This window comes from Cheilinus undulatus, linkage group 1, assembly GCF_018320785.1.
Source record: "Cheilinus undulatus linkage group 1, ASM1832078v1, whole genome shotgun sequence".
NCBI lineage: Eukaryota > Metazoa > Chordata > Actinopteri > Labriformes > Labridae > Cheilinus > Cheilinus undulatus.
Genome location: NC_054865.1, coordinates 27,986,823 through 28,010,500, shown reverse-complemented (window position 1 = coordinate 28,010,500; position 23,678 = coordinate 27,986,823). Strand labels below are relative to the sequence as shown.

Here is a 23,678-nt window from a genome sequence, read left to right as displayed (position 1 = left end):
GGAGATGTACAAAGGGGTGTTGAATGTGGGAGAAACGTTAAAGCAAGTGTGGGACCCCATTGCTGATAGGGGCACTGAACATGTGATTTTTTTTTTCCATACTTCATTAATAATCTATCACCATGAGAAGACTTTCTGCACTATTCACAGATAAAAATACAGTCATTTCTTGTTTTTATTGCAATAAAAGAAGTTTTCAGGTATCTGGGTCTTAACTGATTTTATAACTCAATCGTGGTCAATATAATTTGGCTTTTTTGATAAATTGAATTTAAAAAAAATAGATTTCTATAAGGTAATGTCAGTTGAATCAAATATATGAAAGGTAAAACAAGTGACTGAATAAATGCCCCACCCCCCACCCCCCCACCCACCACCACCACCACCACCACCACCACACAAACAATGACTGGCCTGATTCAAGAGAGGTCCAGCTAATTAGTCAAGTAGTCTCACAGTGAAATGGGGATCAACTGAGTGCAGCGAATGTGTCTCAGGTAATTGTAGTATAAAGGCATCTGTGTCTGGAAGTTCCAATCACTGGGTAATCAATATTTCTGGCTACCATTACACCATGGACACAAAAGAACACTCCAAGCAACTAAGAGAAAAGGTTATTGTAAAGTTTAATTCAAGGGATGGATACAAAAAAGTCCAAGGCACTGAACATCCCCAGAGTTCAGTTAAACTCATTATCAATAAACTGAAGGAATATGGCACATGTGTAGATCTGCCTAAATTAGGCCATCCTCACAAACTGAGTGACTGCGCAAAAAGGAGACTAGTGAGAGATGCCACCAAGACACAAATGACTACTCTGAAGGAGTTACACACTTCAGCAGCTGAGATAGGAGAAACTCTGCATACAACAGCTGCTGCCTGGGTTCTTCACCAGTCAGAGCTTTACGAGAGAGTGGCAAAGAGAAAGGCACTGTTGATGAAAACTCAAATTAAATCTCAACTAGAGTTCACTGAAAGACATGTGGGAGGCTCCGTGGTTAAGTGGAAGAAAGTTCTTTGGTCTAATGAGACCAAAATGGTGCTTTTTGGTCATCAGACATAACACTATATTTGGCAGATACCAAAGACTGTACATCACACACTATCCCCACTGTGAAGCACGGTGGTGGCAGCATCATGTCGTGGAGATGCTTCTCAGTAGCTGGCCCTGGAAGGCTTGCAAAGGTCTTTATTCAGTTTGCAAGAAAACTATGGCTTGGGAGAAGATTTACTGTATTTCCAACAAGATAATGACCCAAAGCATACGCACAGAAATGGTTTAAAGATGACAAGATGAGTCAACCCCAGACCTTAATCCAATAGGGAGTTTGTGGCTGGCAATCTGACAGAGCTTAAGTACCACAAAGGATTGAATATCAATATCTAAACATACACTTTGATTAACAGCTCAGGAAAACGGTCAGCACTGGGCAAGCTAAGACAAGCTCAGATGGATAGATAACTGGTTGATATACAGTGTATCATTTCTTTAATTGTTAATACCAAGAGATGATACACATGTAAACTATGGAATTACCATTATAGTTCAGAAAATGTAAACATAAACAAATCAATCATTTTCCCTTAAGAGCAGGAACAGTGCAATTAATGCAACCTTTAGTGGTTTCAGATATGTGCACAGTGTATGCATGTACAGTAATAATCCTTGAAGATATAATTTTTTATTTAAAAAGTGTCTTTTACGTGATGTCAATGAAATTTGAGGTTCTAAACTATTTAACATGAGATGATTTGAGATGAGAACCATGATTGGTCATTCTCTCAAATTCTAACCAATTCAATGGGAACTTCCTACTGAAAGCAAATATGAGACCAATGTAAAATGTGTTGTCAATAGCCCTATTGTTTCTTTATAAAACTTAGCTGTTTTTGTCCCGATATACAGCTCCCTCACTGAGGATTTATTTTGTAAGTGTGAATAGGGCTGGATGTTTCCCAGTGTGTGTTGCGTGTGTTTGTCCAGTTGTCTTCTTGCTGTGTTATGTGTGTGTGTGTGTAATTTATTATAATCCATTCAATGACATTCTAATCAGCACATTAGTTGTAATTAATTCATGCCACCTGTCCCACATCCCAACATGCCCCCACATGCACTCTGAGTGGGTGTCAGTGTGCAGTGGGACCCCCTGATGTTGCTCTGCAGTCAGTCTGTTTTCATTCCTTCACTGAATATCCAGCTGGTAACACACTAATCTGAATATCTGAGGTGTTTTATTCTGTTTAAAGAATAAAGATAAATGTATTTATTCTTATCATAGGGTGAAGGCTTTTCTTACAGTTTCACAGATCAAATGTAGATATGTCGCAATGGAAAAAGGGTTATATTACATTACTGTTACCTCTGTTTTTCAGGAACCTTGACTGTGAAAGAAAGTCACAGTGTTGTGGTTCAGAGGATAGTTAAACAGCAGGGAGCTTCTTTTAAGGTTGTCTGTAACACCCTCACTGAGACAAAAAGTCTCAATATTTGCTGCCTACCTGCTGTGGAGGCTGTTGAATTTAAGGATGACAGACTCATTGTTTTACCACATCTTTTAAACTTCATTTTCTGTCGCACTGAGTCAGTTTTCACTACACACTTAGCTGATGCTAATTTGTTATTTTCTACTACAAGCCATAAATCATGCTCATGAAGACAAGACACAAACTGTGCCCAAGTGAAAACTGACAGATGTTTTGCTTTCTCTGGTTCTGTAATGAATCAAAAACTGAAAATAACAAGACAAGGAAGATTGAAGTCTGCAAGGATGTCAAACCCTGATTTTAAATTAGCATCATAGCTACTTTGTTCCTGTTAGCAAACAGCTTATAATAGCATTCAGCCTTAACTTGCTAGTAATACAGTATCAAAGGACATAAATATATACATACAGAAGCTGCTTTCACACTCCTGAGATATGTCCACAATGTATTTTAAATAACTTTAACAAAAGATTAATATAATGGCCTTCACGATGCAATTGTTAATGTTTGGTCTGCTACTGTGATCTCCATATAGAAAATCATAGCAATCTCATATGAGATAAGACACTTCTTTAAAATCTGCATTTTTCATATAACCAAAGCTTTTAATATTTTCATCACAGATAGACCTTCAGCTGTCACAGTTTGACATTAATAATAAAATTTAGCTTCCCCTTCCCAAGATGGCAGTTGTATAGACGTAAAGCTTATGTAAACAGCAGCCCTGGGGGGTATTCCATCAAAGTAGCTAACAAAGGCTGAGCTTTCCTAAATTAACCTGACTTGAACTAGCTACAACTTACACTCAAACTGGCAAATAAAAGTGGCAAGAAAATGTTGAGTGGTTGCAAAAATGAGTTAAAACTGGCAAAAGGAAGTGAGTAACATAAGCAAAAAGTGGCAAAATTAGCAAAATAGAATGTTTCAGAAAATGGACAAAAAGCTACAAAAATTGGTTAAAGTGGCAAAATGGTGGCAAAATTGGTTTAACAGTGCCAAAAACGGAATAAAAATGGAAAAAAAGAAGTGGTTAAAAATGAGTGTGAAGTGTCATATTAGTGGTGAAAATGGGTATAAAAGTGTCATCATTTTATTTTGCCCTGATAGGACAGACAGTGTAATAGTCTTGTTTGTTCTGGAAAAATCCTGACACTGCTGTACTATTCTGTCAGTATCTTCCCTAGAATTGCATGTGCAGCAGGACGTTGACTTTAACTCAATAGGAAAAGAAAAAACAATAATTTCAAAAGCATTTCTTAAGTTAATTCATTTTTATCACAATATAGACAAAGAAGAAACGCTTCATTTGAATATGAACAACTATGAAAACAAACTTGCATCAGAAATCACCTGTGTCAGAGGTAATCAGCAGTTTGGGACTCTATTGTGTTTTCATGTTTGCTATGGTTGTATTTTACTACCTTGTAGATATGAGTGGTTTGGTGTTTGATTTAATGTTTAAGTATCTAAGTGTGGGTGTGTAAATGCATTCAAAACTATGCTGATTTCTATATTTGAAAACGTTTTCTTAGACATTGTGATAGACATCATGAAGTACTCAAAAAGAGGAGAACAAAAGACGACAGGAGAAAATGTGGATACCACACACACAAATATATAAAGAGAAACAAGAAAAGGAAATGACAGGAGGAGAATAAAAGGCTTCTGTGGAGAAAAACCTGAATAGATAAGTGCCAAAAAATCAAAATGATGTGGGAAACGTCCCGTTATGTGTCAGATCACACATGAAATTGGTCTGACATTTTTTCAGTCTTTCTTCAACACATTACTACTTCTAGGATGACATTTATAAATCTTTGCCTTCTTTGGCTTCATCCACAGAGGAGGGTTGTGATTGGTCAGATTCCCTCAGGTTCCCATGTAAACAACAGAAATGCTTTCACACACATATATACAAAGACAGAAGGACAAACACAAATACCAGCTTCTGCATGCATGCGTACAAACACCAAATGCCTTTTAGAGCTCCTGTTTTTGGACATTTCAGTGTTTTTGTGTCCAAAGACAGAAGTTTGAGACAGGAGGGATAAGAACCCAGGATGGATCTCTGACATTTAAAGGCAGATCTGTGGAATTTAAAATGATTTGACTTGGTCAGCAAAGAATCTGTAAATTCATGTTACTAGAGCAACATTCAAATTTTGTCATGTATTAACTCACTGGAAAAGACTGGCAATAAAAAAATAACCTCACACAGTCTTTACCAGCTATCACAACAATACATCAAAGGGACTTAAAACATGGGAAAGACATTTTTCTTGCAGAATTTTAATAAAGTATAAAGATCTTTTAACAAAATATCCTCATACAGTGCCAATAAAAGTATTAACCCCCTTGGATATTTTAGCATTTTATTGATTTCAAAAATCAGTCATGGTCAATGTAATTTGTTTTTTTGACAAAGAAAAAAAAACCCTCTTTAATATCAAAGTGAACAAAGATTTCTCGAAGTAATGTCAATTGTAATATAAATTCATCCCCTTTAAAGTGACTGACCTAATTCATCGGAGTTCTAGCCAACTGATGCTAGTGGTCTCATAGTTAGTGAAATGAGGATCACCTGAGTGCAGTGAATGTGTCTCAAGTGATTTTAGTAAGACACCTGTGTCTGGAAGGTCCAGTCACTGGGCAATCAGTATTCCTGGCTACCATTACACCATGGACACAAAAAACACTCCAAACAACAACAAGGTTATTGAAAAGTATAAGTCAGGGATGGATACAAAACAATTCAAAGGCACTGAACATGGAAGGAATCTGGCTCAGGTGTACACCTGCTGAGGTCAGACTGTCCTCACAAACTGAGAGACCATGCAAGAAGGGGACTAGTGAGAGAGGCCACCAAGACACCTATTACTACTCTGAAGGAGTAACAAGCTTCAGCAGCTGAGACTCTGCGTACAACAACTGTTACCTGGGTTCTTCACCAGTCAGAACTTTATGGGGGAGTGTCAAAGAGAAATCCACCGTAACTAGGCAAAAGTCATGTGGGAGACTCCATGGTCAAGTGGGAGAAAGTTCTTTGGTCTGATGAAACCAAAATGGTGACTTTTGGCCATCAGACTTAATGCTATGTTCGGGTGACACTGAACACTGCACATCACCACAAACACACCATCATGGTGAAGCATGGTGGTGGCAGCATCATGCTGTGGAGATGCTTCTTGGCAGCCAGCCCTGGAAGGCTTGTAAAGGTAGAGGGAAAAATGAGTGAGGCAAAATTTGGGAGATTTATTTTCCAGCAAGACAATGATCTGAAGCATACAGTAAAAGCTACACAGAAACTGTTAAAAGACAACAAAGTAAATGATCTGGAGTGGCTGAGTCAAAACCCAGACCTCAATCCAGTAGAGAATTTATGGCTGGACTTGAAAAGGACTGTTCACGCCCAATCCCAATGTAACATGACAGAGCTTGAGCAGTTTTGCAAAGAGGAATCATGTAAAATTGCAGTGCCCAGATGTGCAGGTCTGATTGAGACCTATCCACACACCACACAGACTCAGTACTGTGATTAAAGGTGCATCTGAACACTGACTTGAAGGGGGTGAATATTTATGTGACCACTTTTTTACATTACATATTTTTATTTAATTAACATTAGTTTGAAGATATCTTTTTTCACACTGAAGAGTTTTTTTTCTTCATAAAAGCCAAATTATCTTGATCATGATTGATTGATTGATAAAATCAATGAAGTGTAAAACATCTAATTGGGTGGCTACTTTTGTAGGCACTGTATGCCATTGCTCTTGATTGCATTTTCCTGTTCTTCATTGCGGTCAGAAGCCACTGCAAACATATAAAAATCACTGCTGTACTTTAGTCACTTCTTTCATATACTTACTACAAAACATGAAGAAAGAGGAAGAGAGAGCACAGTCTGACATGCAGCAAAAGGTCTCCAGTGAAAATCCCATCTGTCAGTATATGCCAGTTCCTCTCAGTGGAAACATCATTTTTGCTACCAGGACTTACCTTAAGTGGAGAACCTTTCATATAACTACAGCTTTTCTGGTACTTTGGGCCCAATTTCTGCCACATTTAGAAAGAAAAGGTTTGAAAAAATGTTGAGGGAAAAGGTCAGGACAGATCGTTCTGGAAAGGTTCTAATGTTTTAGAAATCAAATATCAGACTGACATGACTCACATAGTTATGACAGCAAGTGATCAATAATTTGGATTTGTTCACAAGCTGGAGCTGCCACTTCACCCAGATGCTTTGGACAAAAGTGTCTGCTAAATGACATTGTAACATTAACATTGTAATATTGTAACTTTAACTTGCTACTTTTGTAAATTGTCTGTATGAAGTTTTGGTGAACTCTACAGCTGATGTGATCTTTGTGCAGTTGTGAAGCCGCTTCATAATAAATATGTTCTGTTCAACACGTCTGTTGATGCTATGAACACATTCAACATTGATATGAGGACAAATAGCTCACACTGTGGTGTGGACACTGTTGCTTTGTCTGCCACCTTGGATGTCCACAGTTATTTTTGTCATGTCTCGCTTCCTGTGACCTCTGCACCTTCCAGTCCACCAGGCGGGTCTTAATGCACTGAGGGACATGTGAAGACAGAACTCAGGAAGCTTTCAAGAGCAGGCTTTCTAAAATTTTCCGGAACATTTTAGGAGTTCATTTATTGAAATAGCTAGGCACCAGTTTCCTTAAAGTCAGGACATTTTAGTCAACAAGCTTGTTCGGGAACGGATGGACTTCTGAATCTCCCCTGAAATCCCCCACTCAGATGCAACATACTTTTGCTACTCAGCTGGTGGACACACACAGGTCCAAAAAGCAACAGGACTCTGTTGAAAGCCTTAAAAATGTTTTATTTCTAGTTGGTTTTTGGACAATGTCTTGATTACCGTGACCCCAGTGACGGAGAACCTTTACACACAGCCAAGAGCATCGTATATCTAAAAAATTTAAAACAATTGGAGAGGACAGCATATTTGAATATTGTTAAAAACCTTTGAAACAATAAACTATGTGGTGTTCTGACATTTCCATGTTGTTATGTAGGAAATGAGCCCACTGAGATCCACAGCTCTCATTCATGCATGCAATGAAACAATTCTATGAACATAAATGGACTGAAGTAGGCCACACACAAAGTTTAAGAAATTATAAAACAATCTTAAGACACAGTTGCAAACTTGTGCCTTGACTCATATTTGCATGCTTGAAATCAAAAGCAACTGTATTCCTCGACCAGTCCAGCCTCTTCAAAAACACCATACGATAGCAGGAGGACAGCTTGGCCTTAGTTTGAAATTCATCTCACGTAATGGGTGCAGCAATACTTAGGGCAATTTCTGTTCTAAACCTTGTTATTTTTAGAGTGACCTAGTTTTGTGATCTGGTTGGATGGTTTGAGATGTTTGTTAAGAAGACACCAGTAAGTACAGAGGGAGTTCAGTGATTATTGTCACAAGAATACCGTATTTCTTCCCCCCTTTAACCCAACAACAGCTGACCAGCAGACTGGAACAGGTAATAATGGTGAAAATGGAATATGTCAAAACTGATAAGCATTGGGCACTTTGATTATGTTTTTAATGGCTTCAAAACAGAGGCTGTTGTAGCAGTGTACAGTTTTCATAGTTCAAGACTGGTGCCACAGTAGCCTGCCTCAGTCTTATCCTCCATCTATCTACAAAAGACCCAATATTAATCTAACACAGCACTAGCAACTTTAAACAAGGTTATAAAGGCTAGGAAAAATCTGTCTATTACCTCCTGAAGAGCAGATTCAGCCTCATGTTAAACAGCTACAGCCGAAACAGCGTTGGGCTGACAGAACGAGAGCTGGTAAAAGACACAAAAAAACAGACTGAATGAAACAGATTAATAGCTACAGTGCCAGTAATTTTTGAAAAGTTTGCATCATTAATAGGCAAACCAAAGTATGTAAGATAATCGACTGATAATGTTTATACAGTATATAAACAGTTTTAATGACAATAAAATGAAGAGGACTGATAATAGCAGTTAAAGATAACAGGGTCTTAGATTCATTTTGATATTTATAATAATGAGAAAAGTCACAAGACTCAAATTTGTAAAATGTAAGGTACAGTACAGAACTTTTAGATGTGTTTAAACCAAAAAATGAAGCTGAAATAAGGTGTGTGATGTGAGAAAGCCATCTGAGGACACCATCGTGTGGGAAGGAGGATTGACAGAACCCTTGTCTAACCCTAACCCAGGCCCAGGGTACCATCCAGACGGGTAGAAGTGTTGTCATGAACCCCTGGTCTTGTTGTGGATGTCCCAATGGCCCGAAAACCACCAGCAGTCTTCAGGCATATTACCTATGGTACAAAGGCCTGGGCAAAAGAGATGCTGTTGAGTTTGACCATGGCTTCCAAGAAACTCAGGTGTGTGTTGTTATGTGTCGAGCTTGACTATGGATGCCCCACCCCCTTCTCCACATTGGGCCTGTAATGAAACCCTAGCACCCTACATGCTTAAAACTTATGCACATGACAGTTGCAGTTGGAGTCAGGTGGGTCCACAGCAGCAGGCCATCTGCAACAACACCCCAAAGAAACCTACAAGACAAGGGAGCTTTGGAACTTTCTGACACAAATGCATACAAGAGAAAGAGAGATGAGGAGGGGCAGTATCTCAGTGTGCCAGGCAGTCTAGGCTCATAGCAGCATAACAAGGGTCTGTTCCATGCCAGAGCCAGTCCTAACCATAAAGTCTTACTAAAAAGGAAAGTTTTAAGCCTACAGTTAAAAGTAGAGAGGGTGTCTGTCTCCCCAGCCCTGACTGGTAGAAGATTCCAAAAGACAGAGCAAAGAGTGAGCAGCTTCTTATGCTTTTATTCTAAATATTGACTCTTTCGTCTGTTAGTTAAAGAGTGTCATTACTCAAACTTTTGTTAAATGAATGCTGGTCATCCAAGAGGATCATAAATAAGACACCAGCTGTCTATAAATAACAACAAGTTGTACTGGGATGTTTTTTCATATTTGGACCAAAGTACAAATAAAAGGGGAAAGGGACTTCTACTCACTCTGACTAACTACACCAGCATGCCAACATGTTTGAAACTTCAGTACCACTACTGACATGTTCTGCTTCCTCTAGATGAATTGTGTCTAAACTGTGAGGAGAGACATTGTCTAACAGAGCGCACAAATAATTCAAGATTGCAGACCTAACAATGAAAGTCTTATTTTTCAAAGCAAATATTTCCAGATGATCATAACTTTATGTGATGCAGGCTGACTGACCTTTTATTTCTGTGATCACAATATGAAATCCTTCAGAGTTGGTATTGAAATAGAAAGAATACTGTGAAGTTTACATACTGAAATGACAATACTTGACACATCAGTGTCCTGTAAGTAAATGTGAACACATCCATCAAGGGCCTTTAAGTGTTTCTATGACAATGGGTGGATTTCTTGTTCAGCATGTATCAGTGTGCTACAAAGGAGGACAGATTGATGTTAGAGGGATAGATCTAAACGAGATGTAATCAGCTGAAATCACAGCTTCACTGTCACTCTGGGCTTCTGCTTGACAAATTTTTGAATCCTCTTGTTTTTTTTAACCCCACCTTCTCAATTTCTTAATTAAAGCCTCAAAGATGTGGCAATACTCCCCAATTAAAAAGCAGACCTTCAGCAGCGTATGCTGTCAGGAGTTCAGGTCGCATCATCATAACTTCAGCAGAATTAAAAGCAGAGTTGTGATAGGCAACAACATCCTCCGCTCAAATTTAAAGAAAGGGTTTGAGTTTGGCACATACTCCTTATACTCCTCTTATAAGCGCATTTACTGTGAACAGAAAACAGGGTTTTAAGTGTCTATATGAACAACTCTGTGCAAACTGAGACAAAACAAAGTTTTAGAAATATGAAATAAAAACTATGAAAAGTCAAATAAGTTACCCTGTAGAGTAAGACATGGACCTCTCAACAATCTGGTCTTTGATAAACCAAATCAAGTGTTTAATTAGCCAAACATGACTGTGCATCCTAACTAGCTGAATGATTACTATGCAGATAGAGATCAAAAGGTCAGCTCAGTCAGGTATCCAGGGGAGTGGGAAGTGTTTGCTGCTAATGAGTCTTCCTAATTTCCCCTCTGTCTTTTGTGTTTCTTTCTTTTGCTAATTCTATCTTTGACCTTTACTTGAGGATCTGCTGAAGGAGGAAAACATCCAGAACCTGAGACAAAAAGATAAACATACCAGGAGGGGAACTGAAGGAATGAATGCATGCATGTCAGGGATTCGAATATGTTACAGATTTAGATAACAGTTATTTTAAATCGCTTCATTCAGTTCTTACCCAATTTGCAGTTTATGGATAGACATCTAAAACACATTAATGCAACCAAAAATCCTGCAGGAATGAAAAAAAAGTTTCTCTCATGTCTCTCATGTCAGAGACAGATCTTTTTAGACAATTAAACAGAAATGTCAGTATTTCGTAGATGCACCTTTGGCTGCAATCACAGCTCTGAGTTTGTGTGGATAGGTCTCAATCAGGCTTTCACGTCTGGACACTGCAATTTTACTCGTTTTTTTCTTTGCAAAACTGCTCAAGCTCTGTCAGGTTTCACAAGGATCAGGCATGAACAGCCCCTTTCAAGTCCAGCCACAAATCCTCTGTCAGATTGAGGTCAGGGCTTTGTTTTAGCCTCTCCAAAACATTCACCTTGTTGTCTTTAAACCATTTCTGTGTGCATTTCTTTCTTTCAATGCTTTGGATCATTGTCTTGCTAGAATATAAATCTTCTCCCAAACCATAGTTCTCTTGCAGACTGAGATTGTCCTTCAGGATTTTCCTACATTTTACCACTTTTTACCCTCTAGTGTTACAAATGTCCAGGGCCAGCTGCTGAGAAGCATCCACATGACATGATGCTGCTGACACCGTGCTTTACAGTGGGGATGGTGCATTTTTGCTTTCCTGACCAACATCATAAAACCCTCATGGCTAAAACCCTTAACATCAAGAAAATATGCTTAACATTCCTTCACGGTGGTCATGTGCTATGTTTGGGATCGTCAAAACAGTGTCTTGTCTGATGGCCAGAAAGCACCATTGCGGTCTCATTGGACCAAAACTTTCTTCCGCTTGGCCATGAAGATGGAATCAAATATCTGATGGAAAGAAGAGGGAGACACAAAAGCACATCATGGACTTTTTCCCCACACATTTTTACCCAGGTTAAATCTGAAAATGCCTTTTTGACTTAACAGTCCTAACTCACGGGTTGTGAACCAAGACTTTAGAGTATAGGTATTGAATGCATCTGTGCAGCCATCCTGTGGATTGTTTTTGGATGCACTGTAATGTGTAGTAATGTTGATAAGATAAGCCCATATCAGGTTAGTGTAACTCATAAGTGCTACATGTCCATGTTTTACTTGTATTAGCCAGCGATCTAGCTGGCTAGCTTTTGTTTGTACAGTCCCTTGTTGTCTTTTTGTAAAGTGCTGTGTTTGAGCTACCAATGACAGATAGTACTTCCTCTGTTCCTGTTCAGATAATAACCAGACAAAGAAACCTCTCACTCATTATTCTGCAGAAATAGAGTGGAGGGATATATTGAATCAGTCAGCTGCAGTAAAGTGCAGCAGAGCCTGGCTACATGTGCATACTCTGAGATTTGGTGGTTAATTTTTGGTGGGTTCTTTTTGTAGATGTGTCAACTTACTGTGTTGCTGTTGTCAACAAATACAGAGAGAATTTTTTTTTCATAATTCTTAAAGATTTGCTGGTGTTTAAAGAATTATTAAAACTTTTAACTTTTTCTAATGTCTTCAACAAATATTTAAAAAAGAGTATGCTACAGAAAGCAGCCCACATAGCTACAATTTCTTGATAAATACATCATGTTGATTCGGTCAGCTTTCAGCACACTCACATCCACTGACTCCAAGGTAACACAAGTTTCAGCAGCAGTGACATTGCATCTTCACATCACTTTCATGTCAATTCATACACAATGCACAAGAAAACCTACTGTACAAGAAGAGTGTTAAAATCATTTAATAACTCTTTTTATTTGTGGCAGAGTTCAGAGATTCCCTCCATCCTAAAGCTGCAGGAATGGACCACAACATTATCTTATTCAGCTATTTGTTTGTTTAATTATGGTTTACTCTCTACGGAGCCCCTTAAGGGACATTATGAAGTATAAAAAGTGGAGAGATCTGATAACATGCAGTGTGTGCTGTCATTAGAGCTGTAAATGAAGCAACAGGAAACATTTCTTTCTTATCTTCATGATAAATTGATCATCAGGAAATAATTGAACTAATTCTGGTCCTCTGAGGGAAACAAACATGTCATTGTTAGTGTTTCCATGACATCCATGTTATCACAATTATCTCTCTACTGCTTTTGTTGTCCTCTGAGTCACCCCATCCCAGTACTATTAAATATCTGATACAGACGCTCATGCAGATATTTTTGTATGTCATTTTTATTGACAAATTTTAAAGATATCATACAAACCAAACAAAAATCTAACCCAGCCCAAGCATGCTTTATGTTGTTAACCATTTATCTTCCTGGGAGCCCCTGGACCCCCATGCTTCTAAGGTTCCTCTGGATCACTGGTGTGGAGTGGACAACCTGCTGTTGTGATCCTGCCAGAATCTGACTACTACAGCTCATCAGCCCTACATCCAATTGTACTGTTATTATTGTAAGTATTGAAGAGAATTTAGGCACTGCTTGACTTGATTTGCTATATTTACCTGTTTTCTTCCTCATTCCCATTATTGTTGCTAATGCTAGTATTACAATGATCAGTTTACATAACTGTTCCTAGTGATACACTATTACTGTTATCATAAACATCAACAGCCTGCTGCTGTGGAAACACCAACATCAGCCTTGCATCTATTATCATTCTTATTTCTGGCCCTTGGGGCATCTGAAGCACAAGCAGGAGCTCAGTGCAACCCTACCACCTGTCCCGACAGTACCCTAGGCCATGCTAACTCACCACATCCACCTCTGACTCCACCCTAAGGGTGTGGACTTTAATTTTTTTCAACAACATTTTTTCCCCATAGCCCTGGCAATATGCAAGGACATCCAGAGTATGATGGGGGTTGTGTCAATCCTCCCTCCTGCCTGATAGTGCCCTCAAGTGGCCTTATTCGCCATTACAAACCTTACTCAAGCCTCAATTCTACTCCAAACATGCTTTAAAGTTCTGCACAGTACTGTATATCAATGCAAACAATTCCTTAATAGTAATATGAACACAAAGCACAGAAGTTAAGGGAAGAAAGAAAAAAGAAGCTAATAATACAAATCTCTGATACAAATATAAAAGAATAGATGTAGTGTTTTGCAGGTTGATGTGAGGGAATTCCTGATCAAACAGGAAATAAAGAGATCAGCTTATATTTAAAAATGTGTTTGCTGTTTTGCTTTTGCTCAGGTAGTACAGAATTGCAGTGACTAATATATGTTGGTAGAGGCATTTATGAGCTTTGGGTTTCAGGTAAGGCAAACTAAAGAAAAGGATTTTAATTAATTTATTAATTAATTAATTAATTTAGCCTCAACCTGACCTTAACATCATAATAATCAAGTTATTGTGTTCCAGTCATTTACCTTTATTTTTGATGTGCATGAGATTTGCAACACCTGCAGTTGTGAAAAGTTCATTAAAAATTCTAAATCCTTTTAATACCAGCACACTGATGTTGATAGAGAAAAAGGCTCACTTAAGAGCATTCTGCAAACACCCATTTGGATTTGAATTTATTCTTTGTGTCACACTGGTGATGGTCACTTTGGTCATGCTTGCAACAAAGTGATAACTAATTCATAGGCCCTTTGGTAAGATCTATCAAAGCATCCAAAAGGAAATAAAGATGCATCACATTTCAGGAGTGTGTCAGCAGCTCAGAATAATCGAGGCTGCTCTGCAGTGGATTGCACTCCAGAATAGCTTCTAATAAAGCATTCGTTCAGAGGATCAATCATGACTCCCTCAAGTGAACGGTGAGGAAGCGTAAACACTTGAAATGCCATAAATGACACTAGAATATTTTCACATGTTAAAAGTAATGTAGTGAAGTGGTGGAGAGGCACGAGCCTAATGATTCTGCACTGTAAAATAAACAGACTGCTCAAATTTACATGCTACGTAAATTTGTCCACTTTGTCCTGTTAGCAGCTGTTTACAGAGGCGAAGAAATTGTGTTTCTATGATTTAATCCGCAGAAAAGCTCCTTTTGGCCTACTCTATTTAAAAATGCTTCTTCATCAGACTGGAAACTTAAAAAATATGCCTGTCCAAACACCATACATAATGAAACACATGTCAGTGTAAAGGATGTAATAGGGAAGTGCTGCCCTCTGTTTTGTAGTGTTTATGTTAAACCGGCTCTTGGCACAGTAAACACACTGTGTTGGGACGTGCACACAAATATTCCCCATGGTGCCAGCTGTGAGCACACACACCAGAAGTGTCATTTCACTTTTCTTTATCCCAGTTTGAATAAGCAGAACACACAGAGCAGACACTTTATGTTTCTGTGGTGATCAAATGTAGTTTAATTCAGGAGAATGACAGACAGTGAGGTCTGTGCAATACCAAAGCATCTGTCACTCTGGCATGTAAAGTTTACATGATGTCGACCTTAGCTGGTGCTGTGTGTGTGAGGGCCCCTCACTGGTATGTTATTGTCAGACCTTACTGACACAGTGGGCTTTAATCCTCGTGTCTAAACTAACAATACCATGAATGGTACCTCTGGTATTTTACAAAGGGCTGGCAGGGACGCAGAGGAAAGAGCTGAGTGGAACTGGGGGAAAGATGTAACACTGAAGTAAAAACAAAAGTAATGCTATAATAATTGCATAATTATGAGTAAAATATGTATGTAAGATTAATATTAGACCTGAAGAGCAGACTACTGATCAGTGATTACCCAAGTTCAGGATATTTCAATACACTTTATGATTGCCTGTTTCATTTTTGCTTAATACTATGATCCTTTTCTTCATTCATGCCCATCTATCTTAATGTACTTTATGTTTTAATATCATATTTTTAGCTCAGTTATTTCAATGTGTTTTAATGTTTTTCATTATTTTGTTGTATACTCTGTAAAGCGCTTTGAAACACCACAGATAGTGAAATAGGAATAATTACTCCAGATTAGGTGTAGAACATAATTTGTCATTTAAAAGCACATTACCTTTGCACATTTAAAAAGGATCAGGTTAATTAGGATCATTTTGCCTTTTAAGGCTCCTGTGAGGAGTTTTTATCTGATAATGAAACTGATGGGACGACACTTTATGGCCTACAAAACTAAAACATACCATCAGGAATAAGAGTTAATATTTTTCAGTTGTTATTATTGATGCTTAAAACTTCTAACGCAGTATTAGTGTCAGATGAAATGGTGAAATGCTGCTGTGTAATTGCTTTTGTTGCATGTTCGCACAGCAAATATTCATCATGTAAAAAGCATTTGGTTGAATGCACAGTAAGATTTTGTCTTTCTTTGTAAAGAACCCTATTTACATGGGCAAAATCAGCTAAGAATAAGAGGAACAACTTTGTCCACAGAGGGCATCAAAAACCAAACTGTCAAAGCTTCTCAGAGGAGGGAGAATACGAGGGAGGATCATGTCAAAATGACTTCAGATTTGTAAAAACAACAAAAATCGTCATCCCGGAAAACGTCCGAATACTTTTCCTCACTTTAAGAAAAAAAAAAAAAAAAAAAAAAAAAAAAAAAATATATATATATATATATATATATATATATATATATATATCCCAATAATTCAGACAGGACATTTTTACACTCTGCCTGCAGCTCTCACTGAAGCAAAAATATCATATGTGCAATATGTGTCTTAAAAGCAAACTTCTGCTTATCATCTTATGTTTTATACTTATTTCTGATGGTGCTTTTTTATCCAGTTATCTGCTGTCATCTCCTGGTGCAGGAGTAAACTGCAAATCTGGTTTGTATTTACCAAGTCAGACAGGATGGAGCTGAGGTTTATATTGTTTAAGTGTATAGTTATTTTCACATGAAATACAGTCCTTCAGTTATTGTTATTTTATCTTTTAAACCTTTCATGTTAAATTAAACTACTTGGTGAGTTTGCATTTGTACTGATATAGGGTGACAAAAAATGCAGCAGAAATGACCTTTAAATGTTATATGATCAGATTCTTCATTCCTCTGCTCTTTTTCCAATATTTCTTTCTTTGCCACTTGGTGGCAGCAGAGATCTTTTAGGAGGTGGTCTGGACCCATTGTGTGCCTGATCAGTTTCTGTTGCTGCTGTGTTGCCATGTCCGTTTAAAAAAAAAAGCTCTTTACAGGCTGTGTGTATATATATTTTTTTTTTTTACACTTGAATGTGGCCCAAAATATAAATGACAGATAAGGACGTTCTCAGTTGTCAGCCAATGTGATACAACGGGCTGCACGATGACCCCCCAAGGGGAATTTTCTTGTTATTAACAAATGTAAAAGCCTTATTTCTTGTTTATGATCATTATAGAATATTAATACAAAGTTACATACTCCCGTAAATCTCCAAATAATGTGCTTTAACTTGTGTGCTCAGTAGATAATTGATGTAAATTAATATTCTCTCTGTTTTCTTTTGTTAGCCTACGACAGGGTAATTCTTTTTAAAACAATTACGATACAGTGTTTTGGAAGCACATTTGTCGGTGACGTTGCTTGCTTTTCTCGCGATATCTGGCAAACCAGTGAGCAGCTAACCTGTGCTGTTAGGAAACGTGCTGGGGTCTCTGTGTTCGCCGCGGAAATGTTCAAAACAGAGGAACTGAGAGCTTCTGTCTGTGAGCGACTGAATGCTGCAGCTGAAGAGATTTTCACTATCTTTGAGAAAACTCTTCAGGACTATGAGCAGACTCTTTTGCGCTCAAAGATAAAGGACGAACAACAAAGACTGGAAGAGTGGAAAGGTAACTTCACTCAGGTTAACTGTGACGCGGCTCGGGACTTGATATCATTTATTGACGTTGAATTAATTAAAGTACACTGGAGCCGTTTTCTTTCTGGTAACTTCATAAATGCAAAAGCCTCTGCGCAGGAGACACAGAGTAGCCATTTTGCTCCCTGCAGGCGAGATGGGGATGCAAAATGGCTACTGTCTCTCCATAAACTGGGAATAAATTGATTAAGACCATTGAGGGCAACAGGGCTTTGCAGTTCTTGGCCTCCTGGCAGTGAGGTTGATGGAGAAAGAGGACAGATAGAGTGAGAGTAAGGGACCAGTGAAGCTTTTAGGAGCTAGTCTGTTGTCATAATGAGATGTTCCTCTCTATTAAAAATATGTTTGTGTATGCAGACAATATTTAACCTTAATTTTACTCTTGATGTGTATTTGGCTTGCAGTATCTTTTTCTTAGTGTTGGTTTGGGGTAGATATGTTTCAGGACCTGTAGGTTTTTTTGTAGCTTTTGTAGATTTCAGAAGCATGAAACCTTTAGATAAAAGAAATTATTATTATTATTTTTTAAATATGGTATCAGAAGGCATTTTACAGTATGAAAGGTAAGCCATGAACCGAGTAACAATTTGAAAAAAAAAAGATTCATCTCAAGGTACTAATCCTTTAATAAAAATTCCCTAAAATTAAAAAAAAATTCAGTCAAGACAGAAGTTGTACCAATTAACACAACTTTGCATTTTATTCTAGTTGTTTTAAGTAAACAATTGCTGTAACTAAGCTGACACTAAGGTCAAAAGTTTTTTATATATATATTTTATGATATGATACATTTCTCTGTTATTTTTCAACACTTGTTTAAATCAGTATTTTTAGGGAGGCATGATATCATCTGCCTAATATCGGTATTGGTAGATATCAAAATTTCTGCCGATATTTACATCCAATATTTTGGCTGTGAATATCAGGGTAAACAGATACATCTCAAAAAAATTAGAATATCACGAAAAAGTTCAATATTTTTTGTCACTCATTTCAGAAAGTGAAACCCATATATTATGTAGCCCCAATACACATAGAATGAAATATTTCAAGCCCTTATTTCTTGAAAATTTTATGATTATGGCTTACAGATAGTAAAACCCCATAATTCTGTGTCTCAGAAAATTAGAATATTGTGAAAAAGTTCAGTATTGTAAAGTCATGGTGTCACACCTTAATCAGCTAATTAACTCCAAACACCTGCAAACGTTTCCTGAGCCTTTAAATGGTCTCTCAGTCTGGGTTCGTAGGCTACACAAACAGGGGGAAGACTGCAGACTTGACAGATGTCCAGAAGACAGACACTGACACCCTCCACAAGGAGGGTAAGCCACAAAAGGTCGTTGGAAAGGTCAAAGAAGCTGGTTGTTCACAGCGTGCTGTATCCAAGCATATTCATAGGAAGTTGAGTGGAAGGAAAACATGTGGTAGGAAAAGATGCACCAGCATAAGGGATAACTGCAGCCTTGAGAGGATTGTCAAGCAAAATCCATTCAAGGATTTGGGGGAACTTCACAAGGAGTGGACTGAGGCTGGAGTCAGTGCATCAAGAGCCACTACACACAGATGAATCCTAGACATGGGCTACAAATGTGGCAATCCTCGTGTCAATCCACTCCTGAACCAGAGACAGTGTCAGAAGCGTCTTAGCTGGGCTGTGGAGAAAAAGAACTGGACTGTTGCTCAGTGGTCCAAAGTCTTCTTTTCAGATGAATGGAAATTTTGCATATCATTTTGAAATCAAGGTCCCAGAGTCTGGAGGAAGAGTGGAGAGGCACAGAATCCACATTGCTTGAAGTCCAGTGTGAAGTTCCCACAGTCAGTGATGATTTGGGCTGCCATGGCATCTGCTGGTGTTAGTCCACTGTGCTTTCTAAAGTCCACAGGCAATGCAGCCATCTAGCAGGACATTTTAGAGCACTTCATGCTTCCTTCTGCTGACAAGCTTTATGGAGATGCTGATTTCATTTTCCAGCAGGACTTGGCACCTGCCCACACTGCCAAAGGTACCAAAAGCTGGTTGAATAACCATGGTGTTACCGTGCTTGATTGGCCAGCAAACTCACCTGACCTGAACCCCATAGAGAATCTATGGGACATTATCAAGAGGAAGATGAGAGACCCAACAATGCAGATGACCTGAAGGCCGCTATCAAAGCAACCTGGGCTTCGATTACGCCTGGGCAGTGCCACAGGCTGATCGCCTCCATGCCACACCGTACTGATGCAGTAATTCATGCAAAAGGAGGCCCAACCAAGTATTGAGTGCATAGAAATGACCATACTTTTCAGAAGTCTGACATTTCTGTTTAAAATATCCTTTTTTATTGATCTTATGTAATATTCTAATTTTCTGAGATGCTGAATTTTGGTTTTTCATTATCTGTAAGCCATAATCATCAACATTTCAAGAAATAAAGGCTTGAAATATTTCACTCTATGTGTAATGAGTCTAAATAATATATGGGTTTCACTTTCTGAAATGATTGACAAAAAATATTGAACTTTTTCATGATATTCTATTTTGTTGCGGTGTATCTGTATTGGCTGTAAAATTTGTTCATCTATACTAACAAATTAGTGGTGTTTTTGGAACGAAATATCATTATCGATATTGGTATCAGCTAAAATGTAAATAGCGACATGTCAGATATCGGAAAAAATCTAATATTGTGCATTTTTAATGTCACCAGTGCAATGGCCATATCTTAAATTGAGGTTCAAGACAGGAACATAGCTTTTGTTGATCCTAACTTTTCAAGAAAATTTTTAAGAAAAGTTTTCAGAAAATCTTACTTTCCCTAATTTTGTATTTGTTTTTCTCATTAAAAATGAGAATGACATAAAAATGATCTTTCCCCTTAATTCAACATTTCATACTGAGTTTTCAATATGAGTCAAAGTAATCACAGTTAGACAGTTTTAAAAAGTGCTCAACCCTGGATGTTACTGACTTTCATACTGATGTATACTCTACACTTGTTTAGCAGAGCCTCGATATATCATCATGATGGTTGCTTACAAGACTGTAAGTTATACAAATCAATTTACTACTGTAATTGAGAAGATAAATAAAAATATGTAGTTCGTATTGATTCATAAATCATCTAATTTCATCGTAACACATGGGCCTGGCCAACAGGAAAGAATAGTTGATGTTTGATCCATCTAATATGATGTTGGTTACAATGTTAAATGATTCATTACTCAAGTTTGATGGGAAAACACAACATGAAAGACTAAAAAATGTTTACATATTTAATCGCTTTCACAATACTGAGAAAAAAAAGACCCAAATACACTCTTTTCCCCAATCGTTAAGCTTTTGGAGCTACTGAGGAGTTGTACAGTAAAATAAGATCTTTCCTTGCTGACAAAAGCAACAAGAGAAAATGGGTCATCTGACCAGATTGTTCTGATAAAGTCACACCTTTCTAATAAAGTGAAATACAACAGCTGTTGTTGGAAGTGATGTGGAATCATTCTCTGGTTATATGCTGCTGTTTAGTCAACAGAGGTGGAAAAATACAAGAATATTGTGCTCAAGAAAAAGTAAATTCCCTCTGGTTAAAACTGACATGAGTAGAGGTAAAAGCTATGATTTCAGAATGTACTCGAAAAAGTACAAGTGCCCTTAAAAAAAATGACTAAGTTACTGTCATTTGAGTAAATAGTTACTTTCCACCTCTGGTTATATGTATGTAAAGTATGTTTCTATTTAAAAACTAAAGCTTCTTTTTGTTTTCACGTTTGATACTGCCAGCCCCCCAGCAGCTTTGTGTCCAGGAAGACGATGCTCCCTCTGTGAAGGATCACTGTGCGAGGTCTGATGTGTGTGAGAAAGACCAGGAGCCACCTCAGATAAAAGAAGAAAGAGGGGAGCAACTGTGGACCGCCCAGAGCAGTGAAAATCAGGATGAGGCTGATGCCAAAGACTCTGTGTTCAATATAATTTATGTGCAAAGATGTGATGAAGAAGGAAAACAGATCACAAATCCAAACCAGTGCTTTCAAAATAAAAGAGACAGTCTGCCTGGTGAGCAGTTAAAATCAGATCCTGAGAGAGATGGTTTTTGTGTACCCAAGCCAACAGGAGACTGCCAGAAGCGTGGATTAAGTGATGATGAATGGAGAGTCTCTGGAGGATTTAACCCTGGTGGTAAGACTAAGAAATTACAACAAGCTAGTGAGATATCAGACAGGCCGCACACCTGCAGTGTTTGTAACAAAACCTTCAGGATTAAATCTATCCTGACTCGCCATATGAAGACACACACAGGAGAAAAACCGTACAGCTGCAGCATTTGTGGCAAAAGCTTCATCCAGCGCTCATACCTGCGGACTCACATGAACTCCCACTCTGGACAGAAGCCACACAGATGCCGCATTTGTGGCAGAGGATTTACACAAGTCGGAAACATGAATGCTCACATCAGAATCCACACGGGAGAGAAACCTCACAGCTGCTTTGACTGTGGAAAAAGATTCAGAGAGAAGGCAGATCTTACCAAGCACAGAATAATTCACACTGGTGAGAAACCCTTCATCTGCACTGTGTGTCATATGAAATTCACGTCTCAGTCTAATCTGACACGACACATGAAGACGCACTCAGGGGAAAGGCCTTTTAGCTGCACGACCTGTGGGAAAAGATTCATCAGGAGATCCCATTTAATCAGTCATATGAAGACTCACACAGGAGAAAATCTATAGACTGGATATTGCTCCATGGTATTTATTTTAATTACTTATAAAACAATGTGAGTGTAGCAGTGTCATTTTTACCTTGTCTGAAATGCATCTAATCATGTGCAAGTCTTTTATTTGACAAGTTGGTCATGTATTGTTTTGCTATATTCTAATTATTCAATTAGTTTACGTGCAAAAGAAATGTACCAAATTTGGCCAAATACGTTTATCAAAGAAATAAAGCAAGAGGACATTTTGACCTTGTAAATTATTTTAAGTTTGTCACTGATGCCTGTAGAATATTGACAGAGTATTCAAAAATTTCTTTAATATAACTTTACTCCATCAAAAAGTAAGTAATAGTAGCTAACTCTGTTTTCTACCCTCCTGGTGTATCTCAGCCCAGAGTAACTTTAATTCTTCAAAAGAAAAAATCTTGAAGGTAAACTTCATTCAGAAATATTCTGAAACCGACACTTGGATCTCATGTTATGGGTATGTATGCATGTATTTATTGACATGATCTCCCAGGGTAGATATAAATGCAGGTATTGTGATATATTGTGAAGTAATCAGCGTAATGTCAATGTTAAAAACTTGCACTATGGTGAAACTTGAGCCTAGCTCTTCATTATAGAGATCCTGCCACTCCATGGAACTAAAGTAGAATGGCAACAACAAGTTGTCACTCTATTTGGTTGTGACCAGTTCCTTTTGGTTGCGACCCCACTGCAAATGTCATGCTGCTGCCCGAGGGCTAGTGAAGGCCTTTTGTGTTGTTTTAAGAAATTCTATTTTTATCTGAACGTAAAAGACAGAAATGAAATGCGTGATAAGGTGTTTCTTATTAATGTACATAGGGGCAGAGAAACAGTCATATACTTTGGTTTGTAAACTTCATTCATAATAAAGGCCACTGGTGATTTCTAGCTGGATATCAGGATACAGAGACAGATGCTCTGTAGTCTTTATATTTAAGGAAGGCCACTGGTAATGTGTGGCTGTATATTACAATATGGAAAAAGTAAACATTTACATAAAGAAATAAATCTTGCTGTAAATGCACTTTTTAAACTGAACTTAATTGCACTTGCTTCCAATGCAGTAACATTTTTCCACAATATTGTACAATTTAAAAAGTATCTGTTTACAGTAAGAGAATATCTAATCAAAATTCATGCTTGAAATAATGTGATATGATTCAAGAGGACAAAGAAATGTACAGTAAAGCAAAACACAACTTAAACAGTTCATGCTTGGGGAAGGTTCAGAATCTATGTAACATGACTAGTCTAAAACCTAGTATATGGCTAACCACAACTGTATGGGATGCCTGTCGGAATGCCCGACTGAAATGTGTGTTCTGGCAGAGTGATATTGGCATTATTATTATTTTATTATTATTTGTTGCCTAATTTATTGTAAGTGATTACGTCCATTTATATAGCGACACGTTCTCCCCTCTCTCTCTCTCTCTCTCTCTCTC

The 23,678-nt window shown here is 37.9% G+C and overlaps 1 protein-coding gene across 1 annotated transcript; it reads left to right on the top strand.

The window, feature by feature from the left end:
- Positions 1-17,255: 17,255 nt before the first annotated feature.
- LOC121514850 (zinc finger protein 32-like) lies at positions 17,256-23,099 on the top strand. Its single transcript, XM_041795233.1, has 2 exons — positions 17,256-17,474; positions 21,267-23,099. Exons 1-2 carry the CDS (start codon positions 17,315-17,317, stop codon positions 22,214-22,216), a joined length of 1,110 nt encoding a protein of 369 aa, XP_041651167.1. The 5' UTR covers positions 17,256-17,314; the 3' UTR covers positions 22,217-23,099.
- The last annotated feature ends 579 nt before the right edge of the window (positions 23,100-23,678 follow it).

What these genes read in the sequence shown, in the direction of transcription:
- LOC121514850 (XM_041795233.1), top strand. Translation starts at nt 17,315, where the DNA reads ATGTTCAAAACAGAGGAACTGAGAGCTTCTGTCTGTGAGCGACTGAAT. An exon ending in AAGACTGGAAGAGTGGAAAG is followed by an intron (nt 17,475 to 21,266) that starts GTAACTTCACTC and finishes TGATACTGCCAG; the next exon opens with CCCCCCAGCAGCTTTGTGTC.